We start from the raw sequence: 24,574 nt of genomic DNA, 5'->3' as shown, positions 1-24,574 counted from the left end.
AAAATTATTATTTTTTTTCAATATTCTGACAAAAAATCAACAAATTAGCCAATGATAAAATGTACTTAATAATTTACTTTGAGTTATTAACTTATTCTCTTAATTAGTTAGTTAAAAGAATCATCAAATTCATCGATGATGAAAACACCTCTTTGTTTCTGCCTTATCATGTATGAAGAAATAAACAAAGCAACCAAATCAAAACTGTGCACAAGATGTATAATTATGAAACTGCTGTGAAATGAGCCCATCAGAGATGGTCAGACCGGTTGTTTTGTTGCTGAATTTCATGTGTTTAGTTTGGGGACAAACAGCAGGAACACAGTATCAACTAACAACATGCTTTACAAATAAATACAATTTGTTTTGATAAAGAACTGGTCAAATTAGTACTATAACCATAACTTACTGTAATTAGAAGTCATGAATAATTGACAATTAGAGCCAAAGTAAGCAGGCTAGATATGGACTTGTATTAGGGCATAAATATAAATAAGGGACCATAGACCCAGCGATACAGCTAACCACCAGCCCGCTGTTGGGCTCATTTTCTGTTAGTGTAAGTTTAGCATGAAAGCATGGTGGAATTAACAAGGTAGCTAACTAACTAGCCAGCCACTAAATTAGTAAAAAATTAACAATTTAATACTCCAACCACACACTAGTCACAGTGTAGAAAAGCCCATTGCTCTTGCCATGAAGTGACAACTTTGAACATTGTCAATAAGCAGTGTTGCATGAGAGCATGGCGGGACTTGCATCGTATCCGCCGAATTGCAAAGTAAAGCTTGCTAATTCGAACATGCTTTGACGCTGGTTACAGCAAATAAGCCCAACAGCGCGCCATCTCTTCATCTCTAATAGTATTAGCAACACTTCTCTCCATCTCTCGAATATTTGTGTTTGCCTCCAGTCTTTCCTTTGTTTTGCCTGAAGCTAACTCTGTGACGTAATCATGATGACGGATGTAAAAGGATCTACACTAGAGAGTGGAGTAACGTCTACCGAGTAGTGAATGAAGTCGCTCTCCCTCTGTGGTGTTGAAATCACCGTGCGTTGTTGACATAGCCGGGCCGCCGCTCTGCATTATAGTATGGCGGTTACAACTTGATAACATGGCCGCTGAATTATAGCACCCTCGGGTTCCCCCTTACATAAACACTATTAGCTCTATCGTTGTTGCATAATTTTGTGGATGGAATAAATTATCTCAATCTCACATTTATCACCTTTTAAATTAAAAATGTAAACACCGGAATGTACGAAGCTGTAAGATACTGTAATATTAGTAATTAAAGTAGATAGTAGTGGAGACTGAAATGTAAAATTAATGCTATGTTATTAATGCTATACATGTACTTCATGCCACCGCTGCATAGGTCGGTGCCCCATTTGGGTCACCCCAGTCCAAAAAGTGTGGTAACGCCACTGCACTAGTAGGCATCCGCTGTACCGCAGTGTCGTCCCGCCGCCCTATCCGACAAAGAGAGCTGCAGTACTGCAAAGTGTAAAGGGAGAGAGAGGGGGGGAGAGAGAGAGAGAGAGAGAGAGAGAGAGAGAGAGGGAGGGAGGGGGTACCGCACTGTCGTTACGAGTCCAAGTGAAGGCAGGAGGAGAGACGCATTATTGCAGTAGCCTACAGTGCCACAGCACTTTACACGGGCGAAACTACCGCACTTCCCTCAAGACGCACAGAGAAAAAAAAGCGAGATAGAGAGAGGGAGGTGGGGGGTAACAGGAATCATAGACAGAGAACTGATTTCTCATGACTGGACTTTTTCTTTTTCCCCCCTAATTTTGAAATTGCACGCATTTGCCATTAGCGTTTATTAGAGGCAACTCAACAACCAGCCAATCAGCGCTGCGTCTCAGCATCCAGGAGCAGGTCTATAAGGACTCCGCATCAACTGCATGCATCCCTGCAGGATTTATAAACATCCGTGGATTTCGCTTGAATGGATTATAATTTAGAAGTACTTTTCTCTTGAGCTCAGCATCGCTCTCCTTCACTTCCTGCTTTCTAGTCCAGTCACTCAGTGAATTATCGCCCGGCCCGGTTACGTGTCTCGCTATATTGCGGTACTTTGTTGACGACTTGCAGTGTAAATGCATCGCTAGAAGATCGGCTACACTGCGCAAAGACTCGCCGTCTGTTTCCTGTCAGCGCGGCACTTTAATTACTTTGCTGATTGTACATTTTCACTTTTTAGACCAGTGCCTAGACATTTTCGTCTGGTTTTTTTTCTGTCATCTTGCTGTTTTTTTTCCTTCCCCCTTGTTGTACTTCAGACCCTCCCTCTCCACCTCAGATCCATCACCCCTCCTCCGCTGCCCGTGAGTCAGTTCAAACAGCTGCATAGAAGATGTGAGTATGAATGCGGCTTTTCTGCTGCGCTCTTTTCACATTAGCAAAATAAAAAATATATAGATATTAGTTAAGCTTCTTTAGATAAATAGCCTATATATTCAAACCAATGTTTTTCCTTGTATGTTTTTCCATGGTGGGGGTCGGAAACTGATTTATTTCCGCTTGATGGATTTTGCTGACGCAAGTGAAATTTTCCGTTACACCATCACTAAATTATGTATTCAGGGGTTGACTGCTGCTACTGTAAAACCCAGAGTTAAATTGAGTTTGTTATGGCAATTGTACACCACAGTTTAAAAAAAGAAAATACATTTGTTACACAGTATATTGTGAGTCAGAGGATTTGAGGTCACCATCATCACTTGCTGATGTCAAATGTCATGTCGAATGATGGTTCATGAGGTTAAGACATGCTTGTACCTTATGTGCAACATTATTTTTTTGTCCTGCAGTGACTGTGATTTGTACTAAACTGTCCATCTGGCAAATTACCTTAAATTTCTCCTTGACCTGTAAATCTTTTTCTCAGCCTTTTTTCCTTTTAGATTTAAATTAAGTGCTCTCTACATGCCATAAACATGCCTCAGTTAACCAAAAAGGTCCCCTTTATCCCAATTTCAATTCATTTTCCCCTTCCTTGTGCTTTTTCTCAGGTCTGCCCCAGATGCTGCTGCAGGTGGAGCCCCTGGTGCTCCAGGAGCCCCTGGTGCCGATGGAGCCCCAGGCGGTGCCCCTCCTGGCCCACCCAATACTTCCAGCAACCGCAGGCTACAGCAGACACAGGCCCAAGTCGAGGAGGTGAGCTGGACGAGGCCAGACTAGGATTCTGGGCCAAAGTCTGATGTTAGATGCAATGTCAGATCATTAAATATCTGGACTTAATGTAATATAAGCACAAAATGATTTATTGTCGCTTTATGTTATCTGGAAAGGTCTGGTCTTCATATATAATCTGTAAATGGACTACTTACTTACTTTCATTTGTTTCTCACTTATCCTCTTTGTCTCTCCTCTCCATCGCTGCTAAATGCTGTCTCATCCTCGCCACTGTGGGCTAGGTGGTGGATATCATGCGGGTGAATGTAGACAAGGTTTTGGAAAGGGACCAGAAGCTTTCAGAGCTGGATGACAGAGCGGATGCTCTCCAAGCCGGAGCCTCCCAGTTTGAAAGCTGCGCAGCTAAGCTAAAGAACAAGTACTGGTGGAAGAACTGCAAGGTGGGCACATTAGTGTGGCTCCATTAAGCACATTGTTGTTCCTGAAAGAAACTCACAATGAAACCCGAGTCTGAATTAACAGTATTCCTATTTGTATGTGGTGCATATAGATATATAGTATGTAGATAGAGCTAGTAGTCTGGATAAGATCCTCAGCTCATTTATTTTAACACATTGAACAACTGTTCGTGCTGAGGTGCGCTGGGGCGAACACACAGTGTCTGTTATGGGGAATCCTGCTGTCCACACACTAATCTGTTAATGAGCTGCTGTGGAAGCAGATGCTTTGGGGGAAATGGGGGAAATAATTCTGTTACTGTGGAGTTTTCACTACAGACCCAGAGTGTATTAAACGTTTTGTGTTGTTGGTCAGATGCGATTCCTTTCGGTTTGCAGGCATTGAACCCCACACTGTGCCTAAAATTCCTCTATAAAAAAAAAAAACCTGTGATAGTAAATGTTGTTGTTTTCTCCTCTCAGATGATGATCATGATGGGTATCATTGGAGTCATTGTGGTTGGAATACTATTCTGTAAGTAGCATCTTGATACTAATACAATATTGGTCTATTTATTGACAGACAGAAGATTTGTAGGCTTTTATAAACATTATTTAAAAAAGCAGATGATCATTTTCTCTCAGCAACAGAGGAACAGATATATACGAAGAAAATTCTTCTCTGTAGATGGCAATTGCTCATATGGTGTTAGTCCCTTTACGATAGTTGATGACAAAGTAGTGCTGTTAATTAAGATACAGAGACAGCACCAACATATTTATATGTCTGCCCTGCATGCTTCTACTCTGATTGTTGATGACACATGATGTCTAATTACAGTAAATAATGGTTATAATACTAATTGAACCAGTTCTTTATTAAAAACAATCATGTAAACATTACAAAAGACCAAGAGCTCAGCTGACTGTTCTCTCTTTTTTCTATTTTGAGTGATGTATTGCCAGATCCATTAGACTAATGACTTCCTCTCCCTCTCTCCTTTATTTGCAGTGTACTTCTTCTACTGAGCGCAGCCCATCAATACAGATGGATATGGACTTAAGAATGATACGAGAGGGAAGAGGGAAAAAAAAAGATACCCAAGCGCCACTCCTCCCCTTTTATCCGTCCTCCCTTCTCCTCTTTACACAGTCTTCCATTAAACCATTTTGCACTTCTACATGACAGTAGTGTTTATAGGTGTCTTCGCTCTCTTTGTCCCCCTCTCCCTTCCTTCTTGCTGCTTTCTTCCACTGTTTTGGTGTTAAGTCTCACTCACTCTCTCCCGTCTCTGCACCTCATGTATTATTGAAGGAGCAGCAGGCAGAGTGGAAGAGGAAGGGAAGGAGGGAGAGAGAAAATTCTTGTGACATGGGAACACACAAGGCTAAGCCCTCCGAACGGAGCTGTGGGGGTAAATGTAAACTGTATAGATGGTGAATGAGTGCAGGGAGGTTGAACAAGAGTTTGCAGTCCTTTCTACCCCAGATACGCCAAAGCTTGTTCATATTACCTTTTTTGAGAGTCCTACATTTGTAAGTTGATACTGACATACCTAACTAACACACCCCTTCTTTCACTACTGCTATCATCGCTACTTACTAACACAAGGTCATGTTAGATTAATATTAGGAACATTTTTGTTGTATGTGTGTGTGTGTGTATTTGTGATCCAAAGCATTCTAGCCAATAGCTTTTTCAGAGTTTAGCTGTTTTTATTAGTAACTTTTTTTGTTTCCTTTCCTGCCTAACTTTCTACTACATTCAGTAACAACAATGAGAGAAATCAATTTGAAAAGGGAAAAGAGATTGTGTGAGAGTATAAGGAACAGAAGAAGTGTTTCAGGGAATAGTAGTATAGATGTTTCCCCTGTATAAATAAGACAAACTTCTGGACTGATAAACAATTATTGATAAAGTTGTTGTATAGCTATGCTTCATTTCACTTTGGTTTTTGTACCACAGGCAGAGGCATAGTAGTAGTGTTATGCTTAGCGGCTGAGTGATATGCACTGCAGGAGAAACTGACAAGCAGCCACTAACAGACAATCTACTGTACGCATGAACTGACCCAGAGGAAGGTCTCTTAACTCTGACTTGGACAGAGTCACAGCCATAGACAGATGAATGTGAAGCATCACATTTAAAAAAAACAAAAAAAAACAGGTACAAATGCCAACTTGTTTTGGAAGTTGTGCAGATAAAGTGTTTGTTTGATCATTGTTTAAGTTGACCTGATCTTCAAAAAGTAGGAAAATGAGAGAAAGGACATGATTTAGAAACCAAGAGCCACCTTGGCCATCCCGTCCCCAACCCCGTCACTCACATAAAAACACTCACCTGCAGTAAATGCAAAATGAGTTGGTTTATAACTTGCATGGCAAACCGTGTCCATAGTTTTGCCTATTTGTGTGATCTGTGTATCTGCCATTTCTGAATCTAACTGCCGATTGTACATTTTCTTTTGTTAGTGGTTTCAATGACCTGTGTATAATGTCTTTCTGATCTGATAATTACTGCTTATGCAATGCAATGATGCTCAAGAGTTCGCCAAATTGTATTAATTTATTAATATTCAGAGACTGCAAACAGCTCCTACTATAGTGAACTGCAAAAACATGTAGTATTGTATGGATAGAACAATAGTGCACATATGTCAGATTATGCTCCTGAAAATGTGTTTATAAATTCTTTCAGGTTTTTGGGGGGGTTGTTGGATATAGAAGAAAAGCTAGTTTTCCTCTCTTCGGACTGATTTTGAGAGTTGATAAAAATAAAGATGCATAATTGTAGCAGTTAGTTATAATTATCTGATGATATTGTGTAACAATATTATTAGGTAATTACCACATGAGATATGAGAACATGTTTTGTGATTTACAACCTGAAAATGCAGTGAGATGATGCAACTGGATTTGCGAAAACAAATGCATGCTTAACACTTTTGCTGATGCCAATAAAGAAATCATCAACAGAACCTTTGTTACAGTCTCTTGATATTTTGAGCCAACTTAGAACTTTTAGAAAATGTATTTTCGCAATCTACTCTACTTCAAGTGATATCAGCTTTGTTATTACAATATACAGATTCTTGATTTATCTACAAGAGAGATTTTAATGGTTTCTAGATGCAATACAAGGAATGAACTGATATTGATAATGTCAAATACCTTAAACAATGTTGCAGAGTCACAAATCCTTCATTGTGAAAAGAAAAATACAAAATGATCACACACAGAAACGATCCATAAAAACATAGGCTACTTTTAAAAAAGTGTACCAAATGAAGTACGAACAGTACAAAAGAAAAAAAACTTTCCAAAAAAGAAAGTCTCTCTCTCTCTCTCTCTCTCTCTCTCTCTCTCTAGTTTGAGTTTGACCCCATCCCCTTTACCACAACCTCTTTCTTAAAGGACACTTAACTGCCTCTGAGTCTCCTGCTTTATTGTGACTCTTGCCTCCACGCCCCCTGGGTTGCCACACAAGCAACAGAAACGCAACCTCCAAATTTGCTTACTGCAACTCTACATGAGTAAATTACCACCAACAATACTCAACAGCAAATTTATAAAGCAAACAAGTTATACAGCTAGATAGTAAAATCTGATTTTTTCCCAAAATTGTATTTTTTCAGTTCTGTAGAAGCCGAGTTGAATTAAAAGAACCAGTGATGGCTTCTAAAAAAAACAGTAATAACTTACAGACTCACAAATGACACAAAGAAAGTCACTCTAGGCTCAGGTTTAAGTCAGGAGTATCTCCTAGAATTTAACTTATCTCATGACCTGGTAGAAGAAAAGCAAAGTGATGATCATAAACCCCAGAACCCACCAATAGGAACCTGTAGAGTGAAAGACACAGAGAACAGGATTAAGGATTTTCATACAGTGTTGTCATTAAGTACAAGATGCAGTGCACAATATGTAATGCAAATCCACAATCTCATAGCATGATATTTTCTATTTCTCTGAGCCTCCCAGCAACAGAGCTGCCGTTAAACAATTGCAGCAACGGCCACACAATAATACCTGGTTCTGGACTTTCTACCACCAGGCTGACAGAGAGAGGAGCGTCCAGGGCTGGGTGAGACACCCTGCAGGTAATTTCAGTCCCTGGGGAGACAGTGGAGGGCACAGAGAGATGAGACGACAAGGAATAAGTCCCGTCACCATGCTGTCGATGGCTGGACAGAGAGCCCTGATCCGGAAGCACTGTGGGCTCTGTGTCTGTAGGAGAGAGGGACAACCACTCCATCTGAAAGGAAAGCAGAGAATTATTAACTGTGAATCACTCAGTCAAACTTTCTTAGTATAGCATCTTTCAATGTGCTCTAGAACTCACTGACAAGCTGATATTAAGATAGTACAAATGTAAACAGTAAAACAATTTAAGACTGAGGTACAAAAGAAATAAGAATGTAATAATAAAACTAACAAAAACAGAACAATGGATAAAATGTAATAAAACGTTTTAAAACAAATAATATTTAATACATTTCCCAAATTTTTTTCAATCAAAAGCCAGGCTGAAGAGGTAAGTTTAGATTTAAAGATATCAACACATTTAGCTTCTTTCAAATCCTCGACTGCTCCAACATTTAAAACTCAAAGCTGCTTCACCAAAAACGTTTCGTGAGACTAAAATGAGATTTACCTTAAAAAGACTTCAGAACAAATGTAAATGGATATCATAATTTAGTCAAATCATACCAAATCAACATCTTATCAAATCTGTAATGTAGGAGCTATTTATTAGTTTGAGTGCTGATTACTAAAGATATTTGCTTCATTTATTTATTATTTGTTTATTCATTATTTTCCTTTGGTAGTTATTTGTCCAGTTTGCTTAGTTGTGTATTTTGTTTATTTTGTGGTTTGTTTTGTAAAAATTGGGCAGCACTAATGGGTTCACTTCAGGTTTTACACCGGCAGGGAGGTATAGGAAAAGCATGCACCCTGGATGCTCTATAGTTTTTTTTACCAGAGCAAGAGAGGCAGCATTAGCATTGATTTATTTTCGTCTTTTGTTTGGACAATGGACTTCTTTGATTTTGGACAAACCATTACACTTAAACTTAATGCCTGGCGGCCATAGTCAGGCAGGTTTATGTATTTCCTATCTCTACTTGTATGATCCACTCAGGCTTTGTGGTATTATCAAAAAATGAATGACTAAAGATTTTTGCCAAGTTGTTCAGTGGGAGGAAAAGGAAAGCATAGAACATGTGCTGGTTACCAGCTACATCTAAGAGTACATAGCTACACACCTGAGCATCCAGTGGATAGTATTTAGCGCAGTGGCAGCTCAGCGTCTGGGGGGACTTCGTCTTCAAAACCAATTTCTCCTCTGAGAGTGAAACATGAGGTGGTTCTGAAACAAAGAGAAGCACAAAATGAAATGAAAGACATTCAGTGGATTTTTCTGAATGGAGAGATTAGGGTGAAACTTACGAATAACCTGGAGTTGAACGACCTGCTGGGCGTGGAACAGGCCAATACTGATGGTACAGATGTAGGTCCCCTCGTCCAAAACCTTCAGCTTGGTCAAAGTCACAGAGGCGTCACCCTCTCCAACAATCTGGGAGGCATCCATGCTTGATCCTCTCCTCTCTTCATTCACTGACAACAGAAAATTTAACAGGAATTGACAAAACTATCTCATCTCAAGATTGTCTTACTTGCTCGCTTTGGAGCCTTTGACCACAGTGAGAAAGCATTTTATTTCACCTACTGCTCTCTTGTCCTCTCCCATTTGTGTATTTTATGCAGTTTTCTGACATTTAGCTGTGGCTGTTAAAAGTAGTCTAGATAGCCGAAGTCAGAGCTTGCGGGTCAAACAGAACAATCCAACAAATGAAATGTTTAAATGTTAATGGCTTTGGATTAGCCATTCATTATGTGATAAAGAGGAATTCATTTGTGAAGTAATTGACCACACAAACTGATGGGACTAATAATAACAATTACAAATCAAATAAATAGTATTCATGTTTTATGTCCGTATTTGTCTCCATAACCTCATCCAAAACATTTGAAACAACATTTTAATAATTAACTTAGTGTTAGAACAATGTTTAACATGTCTGAATACCACAAATATGTAGAGTTAAAGTTTATTTTTGAATATTGCCAAATAGCCACTTGACAAGAATCCTTTTGTGATTGTGAAATTTGCCAACATTGTCCTCAGAGCCTCACTATAATTTAGCATTTTGAGTCTATATGCATTTATGTATTCATAAACTTCTATGCTACTGAAGATACTTATGTACCATCTTCAACATTATCAGTGCTGTCACTCTCAGAGCCACAAGAAGCCTCCCTCACCTAAAGACCCTGGATAAACCAGAAGAGGTCGGGCACACCTGTTCACACAGCACTCACCCACTGGCCTCCCTTCTGCCTCATCCAGCCTTGTCTTCATTTCAAACACTTTCCCCCCTTTTCCCCTGTGTTGCAGTCGCCATTCAACGGCCACTTCCTGCGCTAAAGGTATCTCCTGCTGCTTGAAGCCACAGTTGAGGATAACATCGCTTCTCAAAGGGGCAGACACAGACTTTATGTGGGAATAGACCAAGAATATCACTGAGGGACAGAAAGTAAAGACAAAAGCAGAAAAAAGTAGTGAGAATGATAATATGAACGATGAGAACAATTCAATGAGATGATGAAATAGGATATCAAAAGGAAAGTTCACCCCAAAATCAAAAATACATATTTCTCTTATCTGTGGTGCTATTTATCAATCTGGATTGTTTTGGTGCGAGTTGCCTTGTTTTGAAGATATCGGCTGCCCTGTATCTCCAAAACTAGGCAACTCACATCACAAAAAAAAGCACTACAGGTAAGATGAAAAATATGTATTTTTGACTTTGGGGTGAACTGTCCCTTTAAACACTGGATCTCACCCTCAGTCAGAAGAGTTCCCGACTGGCTAAGAGGCAGACCCAGTTGGTTTTGTATGAGGGTCGACTGGTCCTTCTCCACCACCAAAGTCTGCAGAATCAACGCAGTGCTGAACTCAACTCCCTCCACATTAACAGACACCATAAAATAAGCTGATCCTGAACTTTCCTGGGATCCAAGAGGAGAGTAACGGCTTATTTCGCACATCACCTCCTGCTCATTGCAGTCCGCATGGAGCAATACATGTGCATTGGGGATCTCAGGTGATGACACTGCCACAGAAGGATGATAAGAGAAGTTCAACACAAGGTTGTGCTTATATTACACCAAAACTTAATACGTAGAGAAGGCAGGGAGAACCTTTAACTTCTAACAGGATGGCATCCGTGTCAGGGATTGAAGGCGGGACAAACGGAGTGAGTGTTTCGAGTGATTCGTCAGAAGCCACTGGAACGTCTTTTAAGACAAGAGTGGCTGGGGTCCGTGTGAAGTGTGTGCCACCTCCCATTCCACCAAGTCCGACTCCCTCCTCCACCAGGGTGCAGGAAAGTACCACATCTGCAACCCCGTCAGCTGAGAAACAAGGGGACACAGTAAAATACTAAGGTTTACCAATTTTAACATTGTGAAAAAGTTTACATTCTTTAACACAATCAGGTAAACAAGACTAGTAGTATTGAACATAAATAAGAGTAAGGCTTTATTCATGGGTCCATTACTACCTAATAATGTTTTGAATGTTTCCTGGAACAATTATGTAAATAGTTACAAATTATAGGAAAATAAAAAAATAGGGTTTTGACAGAGACTTGTTGTTTGTGTTGACATTAAAAGCAAGTGTTGATTTCCAGAGGAATTTACTTTAACAAACTGCTCCCTTTAAGTAAATATCAATGCATCATTCATGAATTACTCAAACCGTATTTTTCCTTTATTTTTAACTTTAAACTTGCCTTTAGACAAACTGCGCATTTTTGCGTGTTCAGATGACCTACTATGCACCGACAAAAATATTCTAGGTTAGACTAGATCAGCAGCTACAGTAATTTGATTCTAAGTGTACAAAATTAAGACTGTATTTTACCTAAAATGAGTGCCAATTCAGTGTTTTTGTCCAGGAAACTTTAAGCTCCATCAGACATCGTGCAATGAATAATGATCTAAAAAGTTTTTTTACTGAACGTGACAATCTGAAGGTCGATTCATCTAGGTTTATGTCATTAGTGCTGCATCAATATGCAAAGATGAACGCTCTTACCACAAACGGACGTCAGCAAGTATCCAAACAAAATCACTACAACCATCATCATTGGGTCTCGTTTCCGCGTTGTAATAAATTAAGAGTGCTATAGGAAAGGTCTAACGTTAGCAGGCTACAACAACAAAAGAAAGTGAAACAACTGCTGAGAACATAAAAGCACCATCGCACTTTCACTTTGGATTTCAACAACTAACAGCAGCTCATTGCATCGCTAGAGGCTGGGTATTTACAGCCTTTCCGTCATCACACGTAAAAGACTGTGCGGCAATTACTCTGATTTCAAATAATCCAATAGTGAACTGTGAGGCAGACGCCAACAGGAACGTTCTCGCTGTCGGGATCATGCGCGTAACGCAGAGAGAAAGCGAAAGTGAGCAGACACGATCGTCCAATGAGAGAGCAGCAGCTGGTCATGGGTCATTGTGGAAACGAGCACCACATAAGGGCTCTGGTACGATCGTTTTTAAGTTTGAATGTAATTATGCTACAAAAAGAAAACTGACATTTATATCTATACACAATTTGTTTCAAAATACATGTATGAATATGTGACCAATAAGAACTATTTCAACAAATGCTCTGAGGATCCTCAGATATTTACCTCAGGATTGGTGGAGACCAAACCAGAGTTAGAAAAAGAGAAGGCTAAATAGTGGACTTCTATTCATCATGCGGACACAAACACGGCTCAAAATTAATAATAATGTTGCACCATATCTGCTGGATATGTAAATACATCATTTGCTAATTTTTGCCACAATTTTACAAGCTTGTTCTGTTCACTGAATTGTATGACTAGGTAACCTATGATACTAGTGGTAAATTATAATTCCTATATTATTATTATATTACTTATTATGTGCCTGCTCATGATTAGGGGATACTTTGTTTCTTACTCAAATGCAAAAATTGCTTCAAAACTGATTTTTTTTGTCTCAACCTGCTCATCTGGCTGTACCTCACCATCACTAAAGGGGAAGATCTTAATGAGCCAAATTATTCTTCTGCATTTGTTTTTATTTAGCATATTTATTTGGTACTTGTTTTGTTCAGCTCATCAGGTTTTATTAACATAGTGATGAAATATAGTAAATGCTCCAGCATCGGCTTGCTGATCCAGTCTATGTAGTTTGGGACTCTGGTGTAGAATCCATAACTTCTGTGCATTCAAAACCCCAGCTGACGATCCCAGAGAAGAAAAGAGGAGATGTGTGAATAATCATGCATGAAAAGGCACATTTAAGTTTGTATTATTTCACTTTATTAAAAAAATGCTTTTGGAAAATTGTAATACTATGTGATGACTTTACAATTAGTATGAAATTCATTTAATAGTTTTAGGACATTTTTAAATTGTCCAAATCATGATTTGTACTTAATCATTTTATCTAATTTCATAGCTTTTTGTTACATTGAATGCTTTAACACTGCAGAAAGAGTATATTTGGAGCAAAATTTGTTCTCTATTTTTATCATGTTGTAATGAATTACTGTAAATTTCAGTTCTCCTGCATCATCTTGTTGATCCAGTCGATGTAGTTGATGACTTTGGTATAGACTCCATATCTTCCCGGCTTTCCACAGTCAATCCCCCAGCTGACGATCCCAGCAGCCCAGAACCGTTCGTTGTCTCTCAAGGCGTAGGGTCCTCCACTGTCACCTTGGCAGGAGTCCTTCCCCCCTTCAGGGACTCCAGCACAAAACATGTTGTTTGTCAGACTTGGTACATTGCTGCTTGTCTTCTTCAACGGAATGATTGAATTACTGCATGTCTCCTGCGTCACCACAGGGAGTTGCACAAACTTCATCTTATTTGTCAAAATCCGTGTGTTGTTAGTTTCTGTTAGTCCAAATCCTGAAACCAGTCTGAAAAAAAGGTAGAAGAGACTGTCAAAAGGTGAAAAAAGCAAAGCTGTCTAGGAGCTGGGCAAGATTCACATGGTCCACGGCAATGACCCCTTCTCCACTTCATACCCCCAACTTCTAGCGCTCCTTGCTCAAATCAAACCTATCTTCTCAATAGTATACCTGTAAAGTTTTGTGACAGCATCTTGCACTTTTGTTTTTGTTTTTGTTTTCGCAATGAAAAAATCTGTCTGCAGAAATACAAACACCTGGCAAAGTACTCAAAACTACATCTGTTTGTATTATCTGTAAAATGGATTATACAGCATAATGAAATGAAACCCGGCAGTTGAAAATTTACCCCAATGTGCCAGTGTTGTATGTGGCGCCCTCTGCTGGCAAACATATAGGCATAATGGCTGAGTTGAATGTGACTGAGTCTGACATTTTGATCAAGGCAATGTCATTGTTGTAGTCTACATGGCTGGGGTTATTGTATCGAGGGTGAATATGGATCGAGGCAGCAAACACAGGAGAGCCCAACAGGGTGGCATCAGTAAATCCCATGTAAATCTGAAAATCAACAGCATAGAAGGAATTAAATGTCAATTGAAAATCATGGAGGCAATGGGCATGCAGATAACACCTATAGTAGCACACTTACCCGTAAAGTCTCGTTTGAAACTGGATTTCCATTTTTTATTAAATTATGAGCTGCAGTCATTATCCAGCGGTCTCCAATCACCATGCCTCCTCCTCTAGCTCCATCTACACTCAGGAGCACTTGCCAGGGGATGGTATTGTCTGGAGCATCACTGCCTCCAATGATCCTTTGATAGGCAGAGATGAGTTTTGTGGGCTGGCCACAAACTGGAGGGATACAGACATATATGTATTTATCTTTATTATATATTTATATTTATATATATTAGCTTTTGCAGGGTTTTATTTTTGTAATGAAAAGCAATACCTGGTATGCATGTTGGACTAACAAAAATATCGTTGTCGGGTCTCCACTTTCTGTCTGCCTCACAGGTGTGGACAACTGCAGAGCAGGGAGTTTGATGTTAATCTTTATCTCGAGTGATGAAGAAGTGTACTCCAGAGTGTGTCAGTACACCTTGACATCACTGTTGGATGGGGTTACAGGTGCAACAGAACACTTTTCTGAACACACCAATCAGTGATGCTTGGAGGGCAGTGAAAGTTATGCTAAGTTAAGTTGGTGTTAAGTTACTAGTGACCAGTAACTTTGCATGTTTTAGCCCATTTACTACAAATCATGTATATATTACACCACAAGTAACCATTTTGCTAATAATGTGCTTTAAAAATATATATTAAGTTAATGCTTTTTCATTTCTGCACTATTGAAAATCAATCGGTTGGGAGCATTCCGATTGTCTTTCGACAGCTCTCAACATGAGAGAGCGACGCCTGAGCCGGCAGCTCGTAGCTAACGGTGGGCTAACGGTACAAAATATGGCAACAGTGCTGACAGAGCTAACAGTGTTGACACTGCCAGTGTAACCGGCATATGAGAGCAGTGCAGAGCAGTGGCAGTAAGCTAGCCAGTGGGGCATGCTCTTACATGCACTAAAAGCACGTGTGGCCGTTCCGGCTATGTCAACATAGCAGAGAGAAGCTCGGATAACATCACACACAGAGGAAGGGCACATTCATTCTCTGCTCAGGTCGACATGACTCCAATATATCTCTACATAGCATATTTGCTGCTATATTAATACTCTGAATGTCGTACATTGCTCCTTTAAACTGTATTGCCACGCAATGATAATGTATTTACATAAAAGTTTCAAGAGTCGGCTAATGGAAACCAACGGCTGGTAGGATAAATCTAAAACTGTACATCATAGAAGAGTATATATTAATATCTCACCATTTATACCCCCAAGGAGAGAGTAAAATGGTTCATTACAGTGATACTGGACAACAGAACGGTACTGATTCTGAAGGCCAGACAGGAAGGTCACCCCTCCATTCACCAAAGGTTCAGGTTCTCCACAATCAATTACTGCAGAAGAACAAAACAAAGACAAATGACTATTTTGCCAGTAAGACTTAAGTTGTAGTTAATCACAATACAGATTCCATTAATTTTAGAATGGGTGTTATGTCTGAGCTTAAAGATAACATACTGTGGCATTCTGGCAGAGGGAGGTGCCACTTTGCATCGCTTTGGCACATGGTAGAGAAACCCTCAACCTCCTCACCGTCCTGACAGAGAAAAGAGAGGAACTAATCAAACATCAGCCAATGTCTGTTTTTATATATCGCTCACAATGACAAATAAAGAAGCTCCCTCTGTAGACATTGTAAGAAAGAAAAGTAAAGTTTCATCTAACCATCATCAGCTTGTATCCTTGTTCACAGCGCACAAAGATGTAGTCTCTGTAGAAATATTCGGTCAAGATAGGAGTGACCCTGCCTTTAGCCACATTACCGGGAAATGGACACTTTACTCCTGGAAACACCATGGACAAGCAGACACATGACATCAGCTGCATACATGCAGTAACCAACTGTTACCAACTGGTGGAAAATGTTTTGACAATCAATAGCAGTTTAATTGCTCATCGGTTTGTTTCTGTTCTCATTCCTCTCTCCCTCACTGTAAGTGCTGTAGTCCAGGCTCCAGCCTTTGCTCAGGCCTTCATCATCAGTGTGGTAGTCCAGTCTGACAGTGTTGGAGTTTGTGACTATCAGACCTGGACTCTTTCCACCACACAGCTTCATGGGCTCTCTGTCTGGGATGGTCAACTTTAAAGAGAGGAGTGCACAGCTCAATATTTAACATATCTTTTTATGCTCAGTTTGTTTCCATTTATTTATATAGCGGCTCGTCATTACCTGCAACCAATGATATAGACAGTTTGGGCCTTGCTCAGTGTCCACGCTCTCGATGTGGAAGATGTCAGTGAAGTTAAGAGCAACGGTGAAGCCAGATTCTACATAAATATTGTACTGACAGGACACAGCTTGAGGCGGGGGGTTCGGGTATCCTGGACTGAACAGATGTCCCTCTAGCTCATCAAATATACCACCGCCGCAGGATACTGGGAAATCGGTAAAGGAACATTCAGGTTAAATTCAATCAGGTGCATCCCTAATGCTTCCCGGTCAGTGGCCCATTTGTCAGCGGCTTATCTACCAGCAACCTTGTAACAACATGGCATTGCTAAATTTACTAAGATCTACTGTTCAATAAAGTGTAGTAAATAGCAGACTCTCTGTTGTGATTCAGATTATTTCTGAATCACTGAATCACTTTCTCTGAATCACTTTCTCTTTGAGCTCCCTCAAAGAGAAAATTCTTTTCAGCTAATTGTGTAACCATTTGTCGTAAACGGTCAGTTCCTTGACACAAGTACCCCTGACTGAAATAGACGTTGGATTTGGTCGAAGTAGTTGAAAATTGTGTGACAACAGTTTGACTAAGCATTGTTCCCCATGCCTCTCCGCCGCAATACATACATACATAACAAGTGTGAATCTGCACAACACTCACACACACAGCTGCGCTGGTCTGGACGAAGCTCGTAGCCGTGGTGACAGGCACAAAGGTATGAGCCAAGGGTGTTGAGGCAGATCTGAGAGCAGAGAGGACCTGAGCCATCCTGAGGTTCTGGTGCGGAACACTCATCTGTGTCTGATAATGAGAGACGCGATAAGTTAGTGGGAGGTCGTTCCATAGTGGAAGAGTGAAGTGACAGGAAATAGATAAGTTCTACCTATTGCCTGGTACTGTGCAGAGAAGCCCACATTCTGATGGCGCTCTGGGTTGTTGTCGTCCGTCTGGAATACCAGGGTGAGTCTGTTGCCTGGAGACAGGATGGGCTGGTTGCCTGGATGATGCCCATCAGCCGAGTTCTCATGGCCACAAAACTTTCCCAGGATCTTTGCATCATAGAGAACCTGAGGGATCATAAGAGGGATCAAATCTTCAACGTGAGGGAAAATTGCTGTGAAAAGGGTTTAATACACCATGCAGCACTTATCAGCAGACAAATCTATGACATGGTTTTTTAGCATCTTTCAGCTCATTGTTTTGGTTTAATGGCTCGCAAGCTTAAGGTTTTGGTTAATTATCACTGCACTGATCAACGTATGTTTCAGCAGCAGCTCTAGTAACCCATTGTATGGTACGGATCAAATGGAAGGCAGTTAGCGACTTTAGTGGCTAAAGAGGCACATACTTCGACCTAAACAGTGAAAAGTAGAATAAATACTGGATTAACATATACCTGGTCTGGTGGCCTGATGCACAACTAATTTAGAAATGTGTTGTTTACAACCCATTATACTGCATCCAAGTGGCATTTGAATTGAACTAATATTGTAAAATGTTCTAGTATACATCTGTTTTAGGAAAAGGGGAGTTTGGGGTTAGATTTGACCCCGGTGAGTGAGAACCAGTTGCTGAGACTTGAAGGGGAACAAGCAAGACCAAACCTCCAAAAAAAAACATAGGGCTGCTTCCTTGTGAGATTACTACCAAAGAGAGACCACTGTATACCCACCATGCAGCTAGTAATGCTGAGAAACACTAAAGCATATTTTGGCAATAACAGCAAAACATGGAGCTGTATGTACGTAGTTGGTACAAAAAGTGTTCTAGGTTAAGTCGTCAATATTCAAGCCTGAGTCAAGTCGTCTAAACTCGAGTCACACTGTAGTTCAGAACTCAAACACCACAACACTGGTCTTTTGTTTGTTTCATATGTGTTGAAAAATAGCTCTGACTGTGAGGGCGTCGTAATGGCAGCCTGCAGAAGCTTCAATGTCCAGGTGTGTGAAGGTGATTTGGATCTGGTAGCCCTCGGGCACACTGAGGTCCCACTGCTCCTGCAGGTTGGGAGAGTAAGGCTGGGGATACTGGGGGGACTGGACCGCCCCATGCATTACAGGCTCTGGATCAGGCAGCCGCCGGCACTCACAAACTGACACATACAGAAACCTGGAAAGGTTCAGGGACAGAGAGAGTTTGATCTGTTTATCAGTTTGTGGTCGTCTGAGCTGCTGGTCCAAAGTTAGTGCAAACAGAAAAGACAAACAGAGTGACACAATCAACACTGCAGTATAATACTGTTGAGGGTTTCCATATGGTGGCATGCTGAGAACCGAATCCCTCAGTCAACCTATTGAACACTGCTCAATTAATATTGGTTGTACAGAAGATCCAAAATTATATAGGAAACAGCTCCACAATGACAACAGGTATTAACAGTGAATTTTGGGAATCAAGCTAGAAATTCATGACAAAAACAATTTCATTCCAACAAACAAATGGGTTTTAAAGTTCATTGAAACTTACAAGATGATACAGAAAGTCCACCCCATCTTTGGATTGAATGTTGTATCTGAGCGTGAACTGATGCGCTGCTGCAGGAGCAAATGCCTTACCTTCAAGTGAAACATTAATGTCACAAAGTCTGTAATTTTCAGTGTTTAGCAACTCACTGCGTTGATGCCAGGAATAAGCCTTGTTTGTCTTGGCAAAAACAAACGATCTCTTGACTTTGAATTGTAGAAAAACAGGGAAACAGGGTCAATGCTGCAAATAATTTGTTTAAAATAGAGAATTAGGAAGACGTTGTTAAGTAGACATCTCCAATGGAATGCAAACTCATGTTATCTCCTTTATTTTAGATTATCTATTGAGAATAACTTTAGAAAAAAACCTCTCAGGTCCCATTTTTTAAACTTTGGCTCAATCACCCATAAACCTCATTCTACCACTAGAGGGCGCTATTATTTTATTTTATATTATATTACACACCGTAGATGCAGCTACAGGAGCAATTTTGGGGTTAAGTGTCTTGCTCAAGGACACATTGACATGAGGCTAGTGGAGCAGGAGCCGAGGATCAAACCACCAACCCTCTGATTGAAAGCTGGCCCTGCTCTCCACTTAGCCACGGTCAACCTTAAATCAAGATAACTGTTCCAGCTGAATTGTTTTGTGTTTTAAAACATAGCAACAACATGAGTTATTGACGTTATTGTTTTACATGTGAGGGCATTTTTGTCTGATGAAATGGTTTATCAATGAAACACACAGCACTGAAAACTATTTAGTTTTTCAGTAAAAGGCAAATGTATAAATTATGAAATAAACATTAAAATATTAAGTATTCCAGTGTATGGAGACCCCTGATGTAAAATGTGTTTGTGTGTGTATCTGATGATTAACAGACACAATTACAGTACATTATTGAATTGGTTGAAAAAAACATTCTCTGCAGTTGATTTGCAAATTCCTTTAATACAAAAGGGAAGTATAAAGTAACAATGTGATCACTGCATAATGGTATTAATGTTGGTACATTTGATTTCAAGATTGTAGTCTTTATTTTCATAAACATGTATTTGTATGATATCTAAATCAGTTCTGAAATTGATTACATTATTATGTTTAGTAGAGAAGCATTTTCTCCCTCATCTTTCCTCTTTCTTAGACTTTTCTATTGCATCTATTGTCTCCTTAATCCAGTCCACATAACTAGCCACCTTGGTATAATAACCCTTGTACTTCCTTTCTTGACAGGGGGGTCCCCAGGACACAATGCCAGTCAGACGAAATGGCTCACTGCCTTCAGTCAACATAGGAGAAACAAACGGACCTCCACTGTCTTTCTGGCAGCTGTCCTTTCCATCTGCTCCAGCACAGAACATGTTATGAGTGAAAGTCATGCGTTCGTTAGTTGTAGGTGTGGACGGTGTATCCTGACACTTTGTAAGGGAGTAGGCCCCAATATGAGCGTATTTTAACAGAGCAGACGTGTGGAAAGCACCCTTCTTTGATTCTGTTATCCCCCAACCTGACACTGTGCCTAGCTCATTTTCCGACAGGACCCTGTTTACCTCTGGCAGACAAATGGGAAGGAGGTTTGGGCCTAAATTCACCCTGGAAGCTAATCTAATAAGAGCAATATCATTGTTAAAATTGGAGCGTATTGCAAGAGGAATGCCTTTGATGTAGTCGGGATGAATTATGATCCTCTCACTGTCCATGACAACTACATTAGAAAACCTTTTTGATATCGTTCTTCCATCTACCAGTCCACCATACAGTCTCAAAGAGGTTTCCTCTGCCGTTTCCACGACATGAGCTGCTGTGACAGCCCATCGGTCATTGATCAATGATGCTCCTCCTCTATTCGGCTCTTTAATCAAAAGATGCCACGGTATCTCTCCCATGTTTGCATCCTGACCTCCCAAAATTCTGGCTGCACGATATTTTTCAGGCTTTCCGCACACTGAAATACACAAGAAGTCATCAATAGATTCATGTGATTCAAAATGAGCTAATACGAGAAAATGTGAGAAATACATTTAAGGTCGTACCTTCAATGCATTTCGGCATCTCTGTCTTGTCTCCACCTGATACCCATTCACCATTGGCACTGCAAATGTACAAGTCTGAAAGATTGAAGAGAGCATTTTGGTGAAACAATGAATGATTAATAAAACCAGAAAACTTTGCATTCTTAAAAGCTAGTCAAGGAAAGGAATCAGAAAATGGTGTACAAGCTTCTTATAATCACCATCTCCTTCCAGTGTGTAGTACTCTGAGCTGCAGTTAAACTGAATCTGGTCTTTATACTGAGAGTGTGGGTTATCTGAGCCCACCAACTGAAGGATGCCATCTTCTGGGATATCAGGAAATCCACAATCCACAGCTACACATGGCGGGAAAAAAACATTGTGAAGGACAATGTGAAAAAAACAAGACATTCAAGACAAATTTTCAGCAAAAATGGTTGCAATCAAACTCACGTTCACAGACGTAATTGGGAGTCCATACGCCTGTATTCTGACATATCGCCACATACTGTGATGACAAGGTCTGGGTACCTTGCTACTTTGCAAAAGAAGAACTTAATTAGCTTAAAAGTGGCTTAAATACATCAAATGTAAATCTATTAAAACATCTGGTTCTCTGTATACTCACAGTGTTTACAACGTAGCCAAGATCACAAGTTACTGTCACTGTTTCACCCGCATGATATTCTGGTTGCTGAGGAGTCACAGTGGAGTGTGAGGTCACTACTGCTGGACAGACCTTGTCTGAAATTTACATGTGAAAAGAACAATCATGATCATTTTCCAACAAATAGTGCTTTCCCATCGTGTCACAAGTGAGGAGGCTGCAGTACCTCTGGTCCTGAAGTGGAGACTGAAGCCTTTGTTGGTGCCAAAGCCATCAGAGGTGAAGCGGATTTGGACATGATGTGAGTGAGTGAGAAAGGGAGATGGGGGAGGCGTGTGGCCACAGAATGGCCCCAGAATCCCAGAGGGAGTCTCAATCTGCAAACAAAACACCAAAGGTAATGTATCACATTGTACATGTCTCGACTTCCTCTCTGCTCAGTTCCCTCTGGTGAAACACACATGTTTATGTGTGTCCCCCAGCCTGTACAGTGCCTATAAAATGACTGACCGCAAATCTAAAATAAAACACGTTTGCACAAGTATTCCTATGGAAGAGAAATCCACTATTATTAAAAAAAACCTTGTCTGATGAGACCCAAATTGAGCTTTTTGATCATCAGACTAAACACCATGAAAATGTGTAACACAGAGAGCCTATAACGTGGTAAAAATAAGATGTGTACTTGTTGTTAGATCCATGATTACAACGCTTTTGTCTGAACTTCCACTTTGGTTCTACTTAGAAGTTTCAGAAAAATGTGGTACGTAAGTATTTGAACTCAACACCTACCCTCAGTGCATCTATGCATTGACCATCAGGGCTTTGCTCCACATCGAAATCTTCAGAGAAGTGCAGCTCCAGTTGCAGGGTGGCCTCCACAGACAAGGTGTACTGACAGTTGGCATTCTCTGCATATGAAGCGGGCCAGGAGGGACTGGATATGTCACCATTGTACAGCCCTGAGAGATCCTTAGTACAACTCACTGTGTTGAAGAAAACATTTCATTGTCATCACAGTCAACAAAATCATTGATTACACAATCAGCCTCTATATCGTGTAATTCTCCTCTTCTCCCTCCTTTCCCCCCCGGGCTGGCCTGCTTCTGCTTCCTCTATTTCCCTATTTTCACTTCATGTTTCAGTTTTGTTTCACCTTCCTTGATTTGTCTTCCTCTGTCTAATTTGAACTCCTCATTCTGTAAGCTATGTACTGATCCTAGTCATTATCATTATTTGTACCCGTGCAAGTGTGTTTGTCCACATCCAGGTAGTAACCATGGCGACAGGAGCAGTGGTACCCTCCGATGTAGTTGTGACAGAACTGTGTGCATCCGTTGTCAGGGTCATCCTTACATTCATCAAAGTCTGAGGGAGAAAATTAATTAGAGGGTTAGTTTAAAGGAATCATTGGACACCTGTTGTTTTGGTGGTGATGATTCACTTACTACTAAACCCCAGGCATTTGGGATAAAACTCTTACAGTACAGCACTCTTAAAGTAATAATGCAGTTTGAAATTCAGGCAAGTTGATATGAGAAGATCAACACCACTCTCATGTCTATACTTTAAAGATGTAGCTGGAGCCACAAGCCGCTTAGCTTAGTTTAGCATAAACTCTGGAAACGGAGAGGAAACCACTAGACTGGCTCTGTACAAAGGTGAGGCTGTTGGTCAGGACTTAGATCAGATATCAGCCACAGGCAGCATCGTTGAACTGAAACTGAAAGTCTTAAAGCTAAAGATAGTTCAGAAGCATAGGCTTTACTTATTTATTTAAGATTGGAAAATAAGACGCAACTCACCTAACCCTGAACGCTGATTATTTTAGAAATGTCCACTTGTGACATTAAATATATCTTGAAATGTAATGTTTCCAATTCAGCTTAACTATAAACTGCAACCATTGTGAATTGTTGTCTAAAAATATCACCTTCCTAACAGTTAACAGTGTAATTACAAAAGTATTCACAAGGATGAAATGCATGCATGTACAAATTGAACTCTTGAACATGGAATATCATTTATTTTCTCCTCTACATCTCACCTTGATCGCTATAAAACCCTCTGAAGCCGGTGTGCCTCTTGGTGTTTGAGTAGTCGGAGTGAAACGTAAGAGAGAGGCAGCCCCCCGGAGAGGAGAGGAGCGAGGGATTCACAGTGGACTGAAGCTCCTCAAATTCCCTTTTGCCACACAGAACTGAGATTAGGTTTCCATTTGAAAAGACCTGGAAAACAATGGTGTTGTAGAGGATACAATAACATTTCTGTAATCAGTTATTAACCATGACTTCTTATGGGACAACCATTTGAAGTTTATCATGACCTCTGACCTTTACTGCATCGTTTTCACAGTCATGGCTGTCCTCCAGGTCCAGGTGGATGAGCTTGATGGAGAGGGTGTGACCCTTGTGGGCACACCTGCTCCAGTTCAGACTGGCATGGGGCAAATATCCAGTGGGATACCCTGGAGACTCCACCCATCCCAGCAGCATCGAGTAGGCCGGGCGGGAGAGTAGGAGAAGCAGAAGACTGGGGGAAGGTATGGAAGATATACAAAAATTCAAGGGAGGAGGTGATACGTTGTAAAGGAAAGGAGAGGGAAGCGGAGAAAAAGCAAGGACAATGAAGTTAAGACAGAAAAAAGTATTACTTAATGTGAGAAAGTCCAGTTACACATAAAAATGACAGAGAGCCAGAGATTATGAATCACAAAAATACTCATTCACAATGCCAAAACATCCCTCCGTCTTACAAGTACTCCACACATCTTTTGCTAATCATTACAGTGGGGTAATCCCTTTTAATGTACTAAAATGCAAAAATCCAAACTCACCTTAATCTTATCATCGTGATCCGATCAAATCCATTCACGAATAAACTACATCAACATCTCTCCTTCCCCTTTTCTCCATAATTTCCTACCCCCCCCCCCCCCCCCCCCCCCCCCGGTTGTCTCTCACTCATATTTTGCAAACGCAGCCATTTTATCAAATTGTGTTTTTGTATGTTTTCCAGTAACGAGG

At 40.4% G+C, this 24,574-nt stretch overlaps 3 protein-coding genes across 4 annotated transcripts; 1 reads left to right on the top strand and 2 right to left on the bottom strand.

Annotated features, from left to right (window-relative positions):
- Positions 1–1,555: 1,555 nt before the first annotated feature.
- On the top strand, positions 1,556–6,560 carry LOC137890982 (vesicle-associated membrane protein 1-like). Of its 2 annotated transcripts, XM_068735369.1 has the most exons (6): positions 1,556–2,159; positions 2,290–2,365; positions 3,022–3,166; positions 3,427–3,585; positions 4,066–4,117; positions 4,595–6,560. In XM_068735369.1, coding segments are annotated over exons 2-6 (375 nt in total). In that variant the 5' UTR covers positions 1,556–2,159; positions 2,290–2,363; the 3' UTR covers positions 4,612–6,560. The 2 variants fall into 2 exon arrangements, with proteins under 2 accessions (XP_068591470.1, XP_068591469.1); XM_068735368.1 differs by having other exon boundaries at positions 1,557–2,365.
- Positions 6,561–7,308: 748 nt separating this feature from the next.
- On the bottom strand, positions 7,309–12,092 carry tapbpl (TAP binding protein like). The gene is made up of 8 exons (XM_068735366.1): positions 11,747–12,092; positions 10,849–11,061; positions 10,491–10,760; positions 9,967–10,167; positions 9,034–9,201; positions 8,850–8,953; positions 7,612–7,837; positions 7,309–7,424 (listed from the first exon to the last, which is right to left on the bottom strand). The coding sequence occupies exons 1-8, from the start codon at positions 11,796–11,798 to the stop codon at positions 7,357–7,359; spliced, it is 1,302 nt and encodes a 433-aa protein (XP_068591467.1). The 5' UTR covers positions 11,799–12,092; the 3' UTR covers positions 7,309–7,356.
- Positions 12,093–12,987: 895 nt separating this feature from the next.
- c1s.2 (complement component 1, s subcomponent .2) lies at positions 12,988–24,463 on the bottom strand. The gene is made up of 24 exons (XM_068735449.1): positions 24,385–24,463; positions 23,882–24,080; positions 23,596–23,776; positions 22,791–22,916; positions 22,341–22,534; positions 21,775–21,925; positions 21,570–21,685; positions 21,395–21,476; positions 21,163–21,297; positions 20,963–21,037; positions 20,056–20,874; positions 18,930–19,047; positions 18,359–18,572; positions 17,347–17,530; positions 17,124–17,264; positions 16,466–16,671; positions 16,228–16,375; positions 15,961–16,079; positions 15,754–15,832; positions 15,495–15,629; positions 14,565–14,639; positions 14,259–14,464; positions 13,956–14,167; positions 12,988–13,615 (listed from the first exon to the last, which is right to left on the bottom strand). The coding sequence occupies exons 1-24, from the start codon at positions 24,396–24,398 to the stop codon at positions 13,249–13,251; spliced, it is 4,296 nt and encodes a 1,431-aa protein (XP_068591550.1). The 5' UTR covers positions 24,399–24,463; the 3' UTR covers positions 12,988–13,248.
- Between the last annotated feature and the right edge of the window lie 111 nt (positions 24,464–24,574).

This window comes from Cebidichthys violaceus, unplaced genomic scaffold, assembly GCF_023349555.1.
Source record: "Cebidichthys violaceus isolate CVI_PGR_0920_01 unplaced genomic scaffold, fCebVio1.0.p SCAF_7, whole genome shotgun sequence".
NCBI classification, from domain to species: Eukaryota; Metazoa; Chordata; class Actinopteri; order Perciformes; family Stichaeidae; genus Cebidichthys; species Cebidichthys violaceus.
This window is presented reverse-complemented; position numbering and strand designations above follow the sequence as displayed.

What these genes read in the sequence shown, in the direction of transcription:
- LOC137890982 (XM_068735369.1), top strand. An exon ending in CACAGGCCCAAGTCGAGGAG is followed by an intron (nt 3,167 to 3,426) that starts GTGAGCTGGACG and finishes ACTGTGGGCTAG; the next exon opens with GTGGTGGATATCATGCGGGT. An exon ending in ACTGGTGGAAGAACTGCAAG is followed by an intron (nt 3,586 to 4,065) that starts GTGGGCACATTA and finishes TTCTCCTCTCAG; the next exon opens with ATGATGATCATGATGGGTAT.
- tapbpl (XM_068735366.1), bottom strand. Translation starts at nt 11,798, where the DNA reads ATGATGATGGTTGTAGTGATTTTGTTTGGATACTTGCTGACGTCCGTT. An exon ending in CGTTCAACTCCAGGTTATTC is followed by an intron (nt 8,954 to 9,033) that starts GTAAGTTTCACC and finishes TCTTTGTTTCAG; the next exon opens with AACCACCTCATGTTTCACTC. An exon ending in GGTAGAAAGTCCAGAACCAG is followed by an intron (nt 7,425 to 7,611) that starts GTATTATTGTGT and finishes TTCACTCTACAG; the next exon opens with GTTCCTATTGGTGGGTTCTG.
- c1s.2 (XM_068735449.1), bottom strand. An exon ending in GTGAAAACGATGCAGTAAAG is followed by an intron (nt 23,777 to 23,881) that starts GTCAGAGGTCAT and finishes ATTGTTTTCCAG; the next exon opens with GTCTTTTCAAATGGAAACCT. An exon ending in GCCATTACGACGCCCTCACA is followed by an intron (nt 17,531 to 18,358) that starts GTCAGAGCTATT and finishes ATGATCCCTCAG; the next exon opens with GTTCTCTATGATGCAAAGAT.